Source organism: Dasypus novemcinctus, chromosome 2, assembly GCF_030445035.2.
Source record: "Dasypus novemcinctus isolate mDasNov1 chromosome 2, mDasNov1.1.hap2, whole genome shotgun sequence".
Taxonomy (NCBI): domain Eukaryota; kingdom Metazoa; phylum Chordata; class Mammalia; order Cingulata; family Dasypodidae; genus Dasypus; species Dasypus novemcinctus.
The window spans coordinates 140,569,856-140,584,179 of NC_080674.1; the positions used below are offsets into that span (position 1 = coordinate 140,569,856).

General features: G+C 46.9%; 1 protein-coding gene across 3 annotated transcripts in view; it reads right to left on the reverse strand.

Moving 5' to 3' along the window:
• The window catches only part of FSTL4 (follistatin like 4), a 412,000-nt gene that overhangs the window by 34,183 nt on the left and 363,493 nt on the right, over nucleotides 1-14,324 (reverse strand). For all 3 annotated transcript variants that reach the window (XM_071210010.1, XM_058278689.2, XM_058278685.1), the window contains 3 exons: nucleotides 4,666-4,827; nucleotides 4,136-4,270; nucleotides 3,160-3,186 (listed from right to left, as the gene is read on the reverse strand). In XM_071210010.1, coding sequence (XP_071066111.1) covers nucleotides 3,160-3,186; nucleotides 4,136-4,270; nucleotides 4,666-4,827 — 324 coding nt within the window. The remainder of the gene's footprint in view (nucleotides 1-3,159; nucleotides 3,187-4,135; nucleotides 4,271-4,665; nucleotides 4,828-14,324) is intronic.

The following is a 14,324-nucleotide window of genomic DNA, read 5'->3' on the forward strand; positions in this document are numbered from 1 at the left end:
ACAGCTGCTCTACGTCATCTCGGGTTGGACACCAACACAATATTTCACATAGAAGATGGCCTTGGCTTTGACATCCTATTCTATACGGCAAAGCCTCCTTGATGACTCATTGTGGACAGTCAAATCAGAATTTATCAGATGATTTCCCAAAAGCAAAGACTTTTCCTTTTAAAACACTTGTGTACAGTGTCTCTTCCTGGAATGTGGAAAATGCTGTGGCTGGTGCTCCTTTGTCCAAATTTAGAACTGCCCTATCTATGGCAGCTACCCCCTCCTTCAGGACAGCTTGCTCTCGTTTCTGCCCCTCCAGGTTCTCTGTGGTAGCACCATGCCAGGTGACCAGAGCCCATGTTATTGTCATGCCCACTCACTGCCCCAGGCCAGGGCTGGGGCTGTCTGGGGATAGGATCTACACCAGGCTGCAGAAAGGGGCCTTGGGGGACCAGCGAGTTATGCCTCCTTATTTTAAAGACAAAGAAACGGAAGTCCAAGGAGGGGAAGGGGCTTGGCTGTTGTCACCTGCTTTTATGCCAGAGCTAGGGTAAGGCACAAAGATAAGGTCTGGGGTTTTCTTTTCATTTCTTCTTTTTTTCTTTTCCCTCCCTTCCTTCCTCCCTCCTGAAGCTAGCCATTTGAAAGATATCTAGAAACAGCAAATTTATGGAGACAGGAAGTAGACTAGAGGTTACCAGGGGATGGGGGAGGGGAAAAGGAGGAATTGTAGCCTGATAGATATAGAGTACGTATGAATTTTGGAAATATTAAGATACAATAAAACAGCAAAAAATTGATTTTTATACATTCTAAGAGAATTAAATATACAGTAAGTGCTCTCATATCATGCTGAGAAATATCAGTGTACTGGTTTAATCGATTATCTTGTAAGTCTTTAGTGAGTTAGGAACGGATAAAACAGGAAAATAGGAATTCCCCTGGCACTTCCTTTCAGTGATTCTGCAGGCAGTTTTCAGGGCCTCAGGCGTTTGACAACCAAGAGGCAGGGCCTTGTGTGGAGTGCGGTCCTGGACTGTGATACAGTCTCAGAGCCTCCAGGGTTTGCGCTGGGAGAAGATCCTTGCCAGAGGCTTGAACCCAGATTCTCAGAAGCTCTAACACCAGGGAAGACCAGGCACCAGGCTGGATGGGGAATCCTGGTGTTCTGGCAGCCCATCTGGAGAGCCAGATGGAGCTGGCTGCCCACCAGTGCCGCCCCTCAGCTCCCAAAGCATCTCAGTTTTGGAGCAGGGACACCAGCACATGTTGCTCTGAACCCATCTATCTTGCCCACAGCAGGGCCTTCTCTTCGTACCCTCCACCTGGAGACCTTCTTTCAGTCAAATGTAGGGGCCAGAGGGCCTCAAAGTCCCTGCTAAACCACAGACACAAGGAACAACATCCCTGGGCTTTTTGGGAAATCAGTAGCTGGAAGAACCAACATCAGATTGAAGGCTTAATAGAATCCATGCGGAGTTTGTAGTCATAGCTACATTTCAGACTGAGCACAGTGTCTTGCTCACAGTGGGCAATGGAACGTGAGGCTCAACAAATACCCCTTTAACAAATAATTGACTTCGCAGGAGGCCCCTCCCCTGGAAGGTTCTGTCTTGAGTTTAGCTTCTGCTAAGGGGCATGCAGGAGCTTTCTTTGTTTTTCTCTGCTCTGATTATCTCATTTCTCCTATTGGGCTTAGAGGCTCTAAGGCTGGTCTGTTCCTTTGTTTTTGCTTCTGTATTTTCCTTCCCTATCTCCAGGTCTCAGGTTTTAGCAGCAAAGCATGCAAGCACTTTGCTGCCCAGGATGATGGAATTTGTTCCCTGCTCAATTGTCCAACATAGCCCCTGCCAACTTCAGCCCTAGGGCAGCAGAGGGTCTCAGTGAGCTTTGGGGCATCTACAGGTGCATTTCACACTCCACAGGGCCTCCTTGCAGTCTTTACTAGTCTCTCCTTTTGCAACTTGGCAGCTTCTGCAGTAACCTCACCTTGGAAAAACTACCACCTCCTAAGGACATAGAGCAAATGCTCTCTTTACCCATCTTGGCCTAGGTACTGGACGCAAGCCACATCAAGGGCACGAGGGAGCAACTGGTGCCACAAGCTTGCTCTCCAGGGATTCCTAAAGTCCACTGGCAGCACGTCCTCACTTTTGGACTCTGTATTCATTTTGCATCCAGGCTCTCTGAGTCAGCTTTTATTTTCAGGAAATTGTTTTGCATATGTGTATGAATGCACAGGTTAGACTATAGGTAATGTCACATGAAGTTCTTGAGATAAAATAAGAGGAAATATCCTGGTTTATAAAAAGGAAGACTTTGTGCTTAGCCTGGAAATCATATGGTGAATTCTGCTTCTGCTTGTACTTTTCTTTCTGTTTGTACCCTTTGCCTGCTAAATTGGACAACAGGATACTAAAAGGTGATTTCGACTCTCTTGTGGTTGTGGGGTGACAGGATGAGGAAAAGGATCCATACACAAACACCCCCAGCAGTGACTCAGGCTCCTACATGTGCTATAGGTTCAAAATGTAGGTTGAACCATACGAAAGAGTCAATATTAGATCATTTTCTACTTACAAAAATGACAATTTCACATGGTTCGATCTAATAGCTAAAGATTATTTGATGAGTGAAATACATTTAGAAAATTCTATACATTTTAAAAAGAATTTACAGAAATCATTTGCGTTTTTCTTCAGCATTTCCTCAATGTACATTTAAGTCACAGCTACTATCAAGTGTTGATCTGCAACTTACAAAAACACACTCACACACACAAAACAGCACAAGATAAGCAAAACACTAAGCCCCACACCAATGTCATCTACTGGAAAAAACCTTACAGCCTGTCTCTAACCAGAAACCCCTGCCAAATGGTCTGCTTCAGCTGGAAGTGACGAGCAACTTTAAATGGAAAAGTTCCGTTTTAAAATTTTGTTATTAAACACCCTAGTAGATTTTAAATCTGATTCAATTTGTGTGCCATTCGAGGCTGATATTGATTTCCCCCCTCCCTGTCAAAAGATGGCTTGGCACAGGGGGCCCCACTGGTGGGTGGTGCTCAGTGTCAGGAAAGGCTAATGGTGGCCCACGGAAGGATGGCCCATTATGGAACCACAAGCACAGGTGATCATAGGAAAGACACAGAACAATCAAGCTTGGTACCTTCCTCTCGCCACAGAATATTTGCAACTGCAGCAGTGGAGAATTGGGAAAACGGGAGCATAATAGAAGGAAAGAAAAAAAAAAGCAAAGTCAAACCCTTCATTGGCATGATTCAAGTTACGACCATGGTGGTACCTGGTCCATCTCTTAGACTGCACCTTCCATTGCCCAGCAAATAGTAGTTGTGGGGAACTCCGGAGAGAACGATTGCTTCCAGGTCACAGGACGCTTTTGATGCCTGGGCGAATCTTTGAAATCAGGTCCTGAGGATCACAGAAGCTAATGGGATTCCCCACATTCTGTGGGTGATAACGAGTGGGCAACAGCTCTGCTGGATTTCCGGGATTACTTCTGAGATAACTCTGATTTTCAACAAGGATTCTGAAAACTTAGGGAGGCCATCTGAAATATTTCTGATTATCTCCCTTGATGACAAAAAACTTAGCTTGGTGACTTTGACTAAGGGATAGAGACCGTGACCATGAGATCAGCCCTGCAGACGCATTTGGGGAGCAACAACTGTAGGGGGAGCGCACTTAGCACAGCAGGTGGGCTAGGATCCCAGGGCTACATCTCAATGTTTATGCATACGTGCACAGGCCAGTTTCTGGGCCATTGTGTGGCAGCACCTGGTAGAGCATTGATGAGGGATTTTGTGGATAAGAGAAAGAGAGTCAGGTGATAGGGTAAGTAGGAGGCTGAGCTGGGGCTGGGGAGTTCAGGGGCCCTGTCGTCCTGGGCTCTGTCTGCTGTCCAAAGAGTTCTTCTTGTGTTTCCAGACTCGTCCAGGTTTCTAGGGAAATCTCACCTCTGGGTACCTTCTGTCCCCAGTTTCTTGCACAGAAGGATGTGGGGTTTACCTCTGTCTTCGGGGGCTCATGGTTGGTGGCTGTGACCTGGTCAATCAGTGCCTTCCCCTGCTACCCAACACTCCCAACCAGCTCAGTGAGGAGCTTTAAGTCTACAGTGGACTCACGGGTCTTTCTGGCTGAGTCTTCAATGAAGAGTGAGGATATATCTTCGTCCACGCCCACTTCATTTTTGGCAATGCAGGTGTATGCCCCTGTGTCTTCATACCGGACGCTGCCGATGTGCAGCTCGCTCCCATTGGCTGCAGAGAGGACAGTGCTCAGGGAGGTCTGCTCAGGTGGAGACCCCCAGTCACTCCCTCCCCATTCCCTTCTTGGGGTTGTTGAGGATGGGATGAAAAAACACAGACCCTGGCAGGCTGAGGCCGGCCGATAACCCTGATACACGCACAGGACAGGCTGGTGCAGCTGGAATTAATGGAGGGTGGCCTGGGATCTGATTGACAACTTCTCATCATTGCTCTCAGGAATCCCATGAGCTCTGTGTGAGCCCAGATATCAGGAACATTTGGGGAGATGCTTGTTCACTCCCAACACGTCAGACTTAGAAATGAACCACACCTCTCATTTCCATTCCTGGGGAAAGGGTGTGCCTTGACTTGATGGGAATATCAGAGACACCAAGGGCAGTTCTTACCTAAAAGGGAGAGCTGTTTAGACATCTGGGTTGAGACATCCAGGCCGTTTTTCAGCCAGCTGATTCTGGGCGTGGGAATGCCCTCTGCATGGCATCTCAGGCTGGCCACCACCCCGGGCTCCTGAGCCTGGGACTCCGGATAGACGCGGATGACGGGCGGTACTGTGGGCGAGAGTTGGTGCTGGTGAGAGGCGGCCGTCACCCGGCCTTGGGCCTGGGCCCACCCCCGAGAGCCTGCTCCAGAGGGGTGTACCTGACAGGAGAGTCTGGAGTTCTTAATCAGCTTACAATGAGCCTGCGTGGCAAGTCCAGTTCTAAAATAAAGGACTATAAAATGGATCGCAGGCAATAAACATGTCAGGCTGTGAACCGTGTAATTTATGGCTTTCATCAATATTCTGAATATGATTGGAAAGACATCCAAATGTTTAACGCCGTTCAGCTGCTACACGTAAAGAGCAGCAGCCGCTGAAATTTATTTCTGAATTAATTAAATTCAGATACATTTTTTCTGTTATCGGAAAGCCACTGGCCAGGGGCTTAATTTCTTGCAGGAAGTGCTTAAGAAAGCACTTATGGGCACTGACTAGCAGGGCTACTTATTACCTCACTGCTCAGGGTGAATCCATTGATTTTTCACTGGGTCACTTTCATTTTTCCACCGTGTACCCATGGAACATGGATGAAAGGCTGGGCGTGCCCTCCTTGGCTCTGGACCGACCCGGTTGCAGGAGGGCCGTGGCAGTCAAGTTCAGGGCTGGGGGCGCACCCTCCTCAGAACTCTGGCCTTTCTCACCCAGTCTCTCTGTGGGGGAGGTACCTGGGGTGGGTGAGGACTCACCAGGGGATCCTCCCTCTGGGGCAAGGGAAAATAAAATATCGTTTTCAATGGAATTGAGGGTTCTTGTTTATTTATACGGTTTACTCTGCATATTTGCACAAAGGATTTGCGAGAGCTTAGAGTAAAGGCACCTGGATATTAAACTAAAGAAAACAAAAGCATCACACACCTTTGGGAAAGGTGAGAGAAGGATTCTTTGTGAAGTACGCTGCCACATTTCCCTAGAGTTACCTGGAAGTTCCTGTGTTCAATAAAAGAAAGCATCCCAGGACTTTAAGAGAGAAAAGCGTTTTTGGGGGGTAGGGTAGGGAGTGGGCTGATATTTAAGTAGGAGACGGCTCAGAGCCCAGAAGCTGAATAAGAGTAAAATTCTACTGATTCATGTTTGGGGAGGGCAGACGGCAAAAGAAAAACTCCACTGCCTCACTGTTGGAAATGGACTTGACACTCCTGTCAAAGCATCTCAAGGACTGCTAATAATTAGATCAGGTCAGTTGGAGTCTCAGGTCCTTCCTCTAGTTGACCCTTGGGGCAGGGTTGGGGGCAGGAGGCAGAGGAGAAAGCCAAATGTGCACCTGGCAAATGGCATGATCCCACTCTCAGAATGGCCTGGAGTGGTTTCTATAAGATGAGCTCCGAGGCACCCGAATCAAAGCCCCTGAGTTGTTTCTCTTTGTTCACTGTTTTGGGGGGAAAAGTCCTGGGGTGGGGCAGATGGGTCTTGTCAGGGACCAGGCCTCTGGGGATGGAGGAGGTAAATGAGGCTCTAGTTGAGGCTTATCTGAAGGGCTGCTTAGAACACTTAAGTGTATGCCCCTTTTCTGACCCCCTAGTTCAAAGAAAAAAACGCCGACTTATCTAGGAAAGGTCCTTTCACCCTGCATTTAGTATAGGGAGGAATAGGGCTCAAGTTGAATATGTAGAATTTTTGTTTAGGGAGGCTATAATGAAAAAGAACAGAAACTGAACTTGGGGTCCTAGAAGCATTGGACCAGTGGGGAACTGGAGAAGGTACCTTGAGGGTGGCTCTTATTAGGTCATTTTATTTATGCAAGCTTACCCGGCAAACCACAAACCAAACCTAAAGCAGGTAGCGAGATGTGTCAATAGAGACAGAAGCAGAAATGAATGAATGAATCAGAAAGTCCAAAAAGAGTGGGGTTAATAAGTAAATCTAAGAGCTGATTTTTTGTAAAAACCAATAAAATAGCCAAATTTCTGGCATGATTCATCAATGACAAAAACAAAGACAGACACAGGAGATTAAAAATATGAGAACACTGTATTCAATTATATGTAATAAATGTGAAAAATTCAATGAAATGGATCCTTTAAAAGGAAAATTTCAATTACCAACATTGGATCAAGAAGAGAATATTTTTAAAATTCTTAAAGGGCTAATAACCCAAAAGATTTTATACGAGATCTGCTTCATAGATTTAAGGAATGGATAATTCTTGCCTAGAATAAGAAAGATACTCCAAATTATATTATGAAGCTAGTGTAACCTAGACACCAAAGCCTGACAAAGAAAGGACAAAAAAAGATGATTACCAACCAATCTCACTTAGGATTAGGTTATACCAAAACCCTAAGTAAAATATTAATGAATCAAATATAGCATGGTATTGAAAGATTTTACTGTGACCAAGTAAAATACGTTTCAATGGCCAAATATTAGGACATCTATAACTAAACACATCCAAAGTTATAGGCAAAGGAGAAAAATGATTTGATTCTTTTGTTAGACATTGAAAGGGACTTAGAAAAAAATTCAAAATCCATTTTTTGGGGAAAATAACTCTCTTAATAAAATAGGAACAGAATGATATTTTCATCCTACAATGAAGACTATAAAAAGAAGAAACAGCACCATTCTTCCAAGAATGGTAGAACATCCAATCAGGAAAAAAGAAAAAGGAAAAAAGAGGAGGAGGCAATATCTGACTCAGCCTTATGCTGGCATTGTTGCCAATAGCAGGCAAGAAATGAGAGGTACACATATTAAAAAGATGGAGAAAATTGATATTTTGCCTGGATATCCTCCAAGAAATGAACAGAGAAGTAGTAAGGATTAATGAATGAGTACAGGGAAGGGGTCAGTACCAAAACACATGAATAGTTTTCTTAGATACCAGCAGTGACCAGACAGAAACTCTAGTGGAGTTGAATGAAGAGAAGTATGAAACCTCACAGAAGACATAAAAGAAGACTTGACTAATTGAAGAGATTACATTCTTGAATAGGAAGACTTAATTTTGTTAAGAAACATGTTAAACCAAAGGGAATCATATATTTAATCTAATTCCCTTCAAAATCAATTGGTAGGTTCTTGACCAAAAATAGTAAAATTTATTTATAAGAAAAAGTGTGCAAGAACAACTGAGGAAATTTTGAAAAACTAGAGTGGCGTTTGGGCAGATATCCAGATATTACAAAATATTGCAATAACACAGTGTATTACAAAACTCTCCTATGATAACTGTTCCCCAAAGAAACTTCCCTGAAATGGTGTAGAGGTAGAAGAGTGGCTGTGGTAGAAACCTCAGGACAATAGAGAAAAAGAGGGTGAGAGAAAAATGGAGAGAGGGTGCAGGGGAGGGTGAGAGTGACACGGACAGGGTGAGTCTGGCACCACAAGGATGATCTTGATTGACACAGTGCTCTCTAATGCAACCAACATTTATTAAATGCTAAGCGTCAGGCAATATAGACAGAGCAGTGAATGAGGCAGCCTCAGTCCCTGCCCTCCTGGAGTTCTCTGTCTACAGGGAGGTGACTAAAAATAATTGGTGGCTTTGGGAGCATGGGCCATAGGATAGTAAGCAGGATCCACTTTCTCCACCCCACAGAAGGAATGCTGACCTTCCTCATCCCTGGGGTGCCTGCCCTTTTACTGATGGTGAGTTTGTCCAGAGAAGGGTACCCAAGGGACAATCTCGGCCTTGAAACTGATGGTTTATGGACTGGCCACCTCAGTGAACTGTAGAGTTTTCAAACTGGTGTGTGTGTCTGAATCACCTGAAAGGCTTGTTAAATCACATTGGTGGACCTCATCCCCAGAGTTTCTCATTTAGTAGGTCTGGCATGGGGTTCAAGGATTTGCATTTCTGACAAGGTCCCAGGTGAAAACCTGAGTCAGCCCTGACTTGGAAATCCTTTCAGACCAATTCAGGGCTAACTTTGAACTGAGCTGTGAGGCACTGTCCAAGAACAAAAAAAAACCTTACTGGAAGTTAAGGATGTGGAACGAATCATTCATATAAAAATAAGAGTACTAAATGCAAGACCCCTGGAACTCCATTGGCAGACATTACAACGCTGCTCTCATAGGCTCAGTGGGACACCCCCGCTGCTGGCATCAAGGTCTCTGAGCAGAAGTCAATGGGGACTCCACATTCTGGGGGTAAGGCCACTCCTCCCCTGGCTTCCATCAGCAAGACTAAAGAGGGGGCTCAGATCTCTTCATACTCCACCTCCCAACAGCCCTTCTCCTTAGCCTTTCCCCAGTTCAGTACCTTGGGATCATCAGGATCACTCTCAACATGCCCTCTATCCTGGCTTCTATCAGCAGCCACCAGAAGCCTAGGCCTCTGGGACATCCTTCATTCCCCAAACCGTCTATTATGCCTTCTGGAACGCATGTTCTGGCCTCAGCAAAACCCCCCATATCCTAAAGCTAACTCTTCTGTGACTGTGCCTTCATCTTGCTCAAGTGGAAATCTGGTTTTCTCTTCAGGACCTTGCTTCTCCTGTAGCATCTCAAGTGTGGCACTTTTTTTTCTCACACCCCTGGGCCCGAAGGTGGGGTAGGTGTCTTCCTTGCTGCCCATCACCACTTCCAGACCATTCTCCCTCCCATCTCCATAGAAATGCCCAGGCTGGGATCTCATGTCATCCCAACCTCATTCTTAGATTCCATCCCCTCATGCCTCCCTGAGGAGATTGCTCCAGCACTTCTCTTGCACTCCTGTCAATTTTTCTTGATCTACTGGATCTTTCCTATCAGCCCATAAAGTGCTTTAATTTCTCCCATATTGAAAAAATAAGCCCTTTCGTTATCCCAACTTCTCTCTCCAACTTTGCTCTATTTTTCTTGAAAACACCTTGAAGAATTATTCATACGTGATGACTCTTATTCCCACCAACCATTCTCTCTTGAACAAACCCAGTTAAGCTTTACCCCTCTCCCTCCCTCCATTTTCACTGCTCTTTTCCATACTGCAGTGATCCCCACTGGGACCTGTCCTCATCCTACCTGAACCGTCTGCAGAATCGGTCACAGCTGACCACTTTCTCCTCCTTGAGATACTGCAGGACCCCACACTCTCCTAATTTTCCTCCTATCTCTGTGATTTCTCCTCCTCAGTCATCTTTGCTGGTTTCTTTTCATGTTTCAGGCTTAGTCATGGATATTCTCTATGTACTCTCACTTGTTGGGGGACCTAATCTAGCCCATTGATTTTAAGTACCACTGATGTATCTGAAATTTATATTTCCAGCTCAAACTTCTCCACTTAACGCCAAATTTACATGTCCAGCTGCCTTCATCACACTTCCACTTGGATGTCTAGAGGACATCTCACATCATGTCCCAGTGAGCTCCAGAGCATTCTTCCTCAAATCTGCTCCCCATCCTCTTTCTCACCTCAGTAGGTGGCAACACTACTCTTCCAGTTGCTCAGACTGAAGGCTTTTGGAGTCATCTTTGACTTCCTCATCTCCTTTTCACAAATATTACCTTCTTAGTGAGGCCTTCTAAAATTTCCACTTTTTATCTGACTTGCTTTGTTCCCCTTCTTGTCTTTATTTTTCTCTATTCTCCATTAAGGCAAGGAATTCTGTTCACTACTCTTTCTAAGTGTTTAGCCCAGTGGTTGACATGTAGAAAAAACTCAGCACATATTTGTTGAATGAATGAAGTGATGCTTAAACTGAGACCTCAAGGATGAGGCGGAGTTGGCTAGCAAAGGGGTTGAGGGAGAGCATTCTCAGCAGAGGGAACAGTCTGTGCATGGCCATGGCCAAAAGGGCAGGTGTGTTGGGGAACTGAGAGATGTTCACTGGGGCTGGAGCATGGGGAGGGCCAGGATGGTAAGAGATGAGGTAGGACCCAGAGCACAGTATGTGTGCATGCATGCGTGTGTGTGTGCGCATGAGCGTGGCCAGGAGCTGCATGGCGAGTTTGGACTCATGGGGACAGGAGGACGGCTGGGCCTCTGGGAATCAGCAGGTCAGGCATCTATTTTTCTGTGATTGGTGTGGAGGAGACTGAATGGGCACAGTCAGGCCAGCAGTGATGGAAGGGGCCCTGTGGCCAGTCCTGGGCACCACGGGCTACAGTGGGACCAGAGGGCCCTGGGTCCTCCCAGCTCCATGCCCTGCACAGTGGTGGCCTGGGAGGTGGGAGGTCACTCTCAGTGTGCCCAGCTGCTGTGCCAGAATCCCACCTTGCCTGGATCTGACCACCAGATGGGGGTTAAGAAGAGTCACACCAGGCTGTGTGGGCATCTTTCAGTGGTGGATTTGCTGCGGGGGGAAACCTAGCATGGGGATTGTAAAAAAGTAAGGGGTTACCCATCAGTTGAATGGGAGCTCACCCACTGCCTACAGGGTCAAGTTGTCCTCCCCATGTGTGACAAGGCATCTGCAGTTGGGGGGAACAGCCCCCAGGCTCTGAGCTGGCACCTGTCCTTGTTCTTCTCTGTGCCTCTGGATCAGCTTCCTGTCACTCAGGCTTGGGACCCCTGGCTAGGCAGGAAGTCCTCTCCTGCTCTCTCTGAAGGTGCTGGTGCCCTTGGCCCCTGCTTGGACTAGGCTCTGGCAGAGCAAGTCCTGGGCCTTCTTTGTTGAGAGACAGAGGAAGCATCTACCTTCCCTGGTGGGGCTGGGATCTTTTTCAGGGTGGGTTTGGGGCCGTAGAGTTCTGACAGCGACACGACAAAGACCCAACTGCTTTCTTTGGCCCTGATCTTGCTTCTTCCTTCTGTGTTAATCCACATACTAGAAATCATTTGAAATTAATATATTGTAGGTAAACACATTCATTTTGTTTTAAAATTTGAAAAACCTTCAAATGAAAGCATCCAAATACATAACAGAAAGGCCCATTTTCTTTGGGAAACATTGATCATTCCCAAGGTGAGAGGCTGCATAAGTATGTCCTTTAGTAAGAGGCACAGTCACAAAAGTACCAAGCTGGGGTAATAAACAGATTTTGGAGATTACACTGTTTTGGGGGAATGAATCGCGGCTTGTCTGAACTGTGGGGAGGTTGAGGGTGTTTTTTAATTTAACGGATTAATCATTTATATCTGAAGTTCTTGTGCCTTCTTATGAAAGTGATGCAGGAGGTTTGTGCAAAGTTGTAAATCATGTCAGTGTTTGGGCTTCATCTCTGGAAGGCCTGGTCATTGGGAAGTTATACGAATAATTTGGGAGAGGAAGTAGTTACCTGGAAGGATTTCCTTTAGGCAACCAGGACAGGTCAGAGTAATGGATGAGAAGTCCCAGGAAACCGTGGTCTGGCCTGTCTATGGGATCTCATCCCAGCCTCCAGGGAGCAGCCCCAGTAAGTGGACACCTGTGGTATATTCCTGACATGACAAGTATCTCTGGGTCTTTATTTTTCCATCTGAATAATGGACTGGAGGCTCTCTGAGGTGTCACCAGCTTTGACCATTTGTGTCCACCAACTACAGGTAAATATGGCTTGAGACAAAGCCAAGATCTCTCTTACCTTGGAGTTGAACTCTATCCTGTGGAGGCATTTTCAAAAACATTTTCCTGGCCTTAATGCAGGAGGTACTACTGTTACTTCCATCTTACAGGTGAGTCTATTTGCTTGCCTAAGACTGTATGTTAAGGCAGTTCTGGCATGAGGACTTGAAGCAAATCTCTCTGGTTTCAGAGGTGCTGCCAGCTTGGGTCTGCATATGCCCAGGCTAGAGCAGTCCCAACCCCTGATCCTGCTCCCAGGTAATGGTATCTCCAAAGGCCACACATGAACTCCCCAGCATATCTGCAGTTGATCTGGAGTCTTCTGAGCCATTTGGAACAGCAGGCAACTGGCCAGGGCCCCATCTCTTCCCTTCATCCTTTACTCCTTCCTATCTTCCCTTTGAGGAGAAATCAGCTAGAGGGACAGACACAGAACCTTGCTCCCTGTCTGCAGGGCCGAGGCACTTCCTTGGCCCAATAAGCCACAGACCAGCTGCAGGCCAAGAGGGGACCAAACTGACCTCCAGGAGCACTGCTGGGCAATGGGACCTAATTTACCCAAGTCGTTTGGGGCCATCTGTCGTGTTTTCAGCTCCTGTTGGGATCGATGGTGGAAAGGATCAGATTACACAGGGGAATGGTTACTGCCTTCTTCCTGGGGAGACTCACCAGTAAGGCAGCATTCTTTCTACCCTGAGTACCAACAGTGCTTTCCCAGACTTCTCAGGTCCTCCTGCTGGAAATCCAGTGCCCTTTGCCCCTAGCTTCCCATGCCCACCGCCTCTCCGAGCCTTCCACAATCACTTGACCCTCGCTGCGCCTCCCAGCACCTGGAGTCTGCACAGCCACTTGCTGAGGCCCCTGGGGCAGGGCAAGGCAGAGCCCTGGGCTTCACCCACTTCAGTCCTGCTGAGGAAGGGGGCCAGCAGGCCTTCGGCCGCTTCTCCCTAGGCCAGCTATTTCTGGCCAGGCCTGAGCTTAGCACTAGGAGCAGAGACAAATGAGACAGGGTTCCTGCCCTCTGTTTCCACCGTGTGCAGCCCAGAGCCACTCAGCAAACCTGATGACTGACCACCCTTGTGTCCAGTGCAACACTGGGGCAGTGCTGGGCAGGCATCGGGTCTGGGCTTTGCAGTCAAGACCTGCTCTGCAGCTACTAACCACGTGGGTCTGGGAAAATCACTCAACCTCTGTGAGCCCATTTCCTCATCTATGAAACAGGGATGGCACATAACAGGTGTTCAGCAAATGTTACTAATTATTGTAATTGTATCTTTCCAATCATTTTATTTTCAAGAGCAGCTTTCCTCTAAGTCGAACACAGCAAGTTTAACTTCTGAAGTACTTGCAAAGCTTTGAATCTTGTGCCCAGGTAATCAGACAATGGCCTTGTGCCTTCGGGAGGCAACAATTGGCCGCTTTAGTGAGATGCTCCCCAAAGGAGACAGTCGACGGATCCTAATGCTTCCCCCAGGTGCCCTGGAATTGCCAGCCTGGGTATCTCAAGGGTTCCTGGAGCAAGGACCACCCTACTGGCCTAGCTTAATGAGCCGATTTAATAACTAGAAAACTTGATCACGAAGTACAGAGGTCTCAGCATGCTTCCTCCGACTCTATTGATAATACTTTGGCTAGAAGAAAAGTCTTAAGTCTCTTATCAGTTAGGAAATGGATCTCAAGTGGCCTCTCTTTGGCCATCAGCAGGAAGGTTTTTGCTCTTTGTGTAGACTCTGAAGGGCCAAGAACAGCCTCTTCAGCAGAGACTAAGCAATCTCTGGGCTAATGGGGTGGACGTGGGACATTGGAAGGATTGGTTGGTGGCTGCAGGGGAGGATGGTTAAACAGAACTTTCCAATGTCAGCTACACAGTCTATTTCCCACTGGTGGGGAAGCCTACTGTCTACTTTGAACCCAGAAACACCTCATGTTTGTGGCCAGGCTGGTGGATTCAGCGTCTGCTAGATCTTGAGCTCAGTACTTGGGGGGATTTTGGAGAGACCATGTGTGTAGTGGTTACCCTGCCTCTCTCCCAGTGTTTCCAGTAAGGCCATAGTTTTTCAGGCTCTGGGGTGGGTCTTAGAGATTTTGGGGTGGGGAC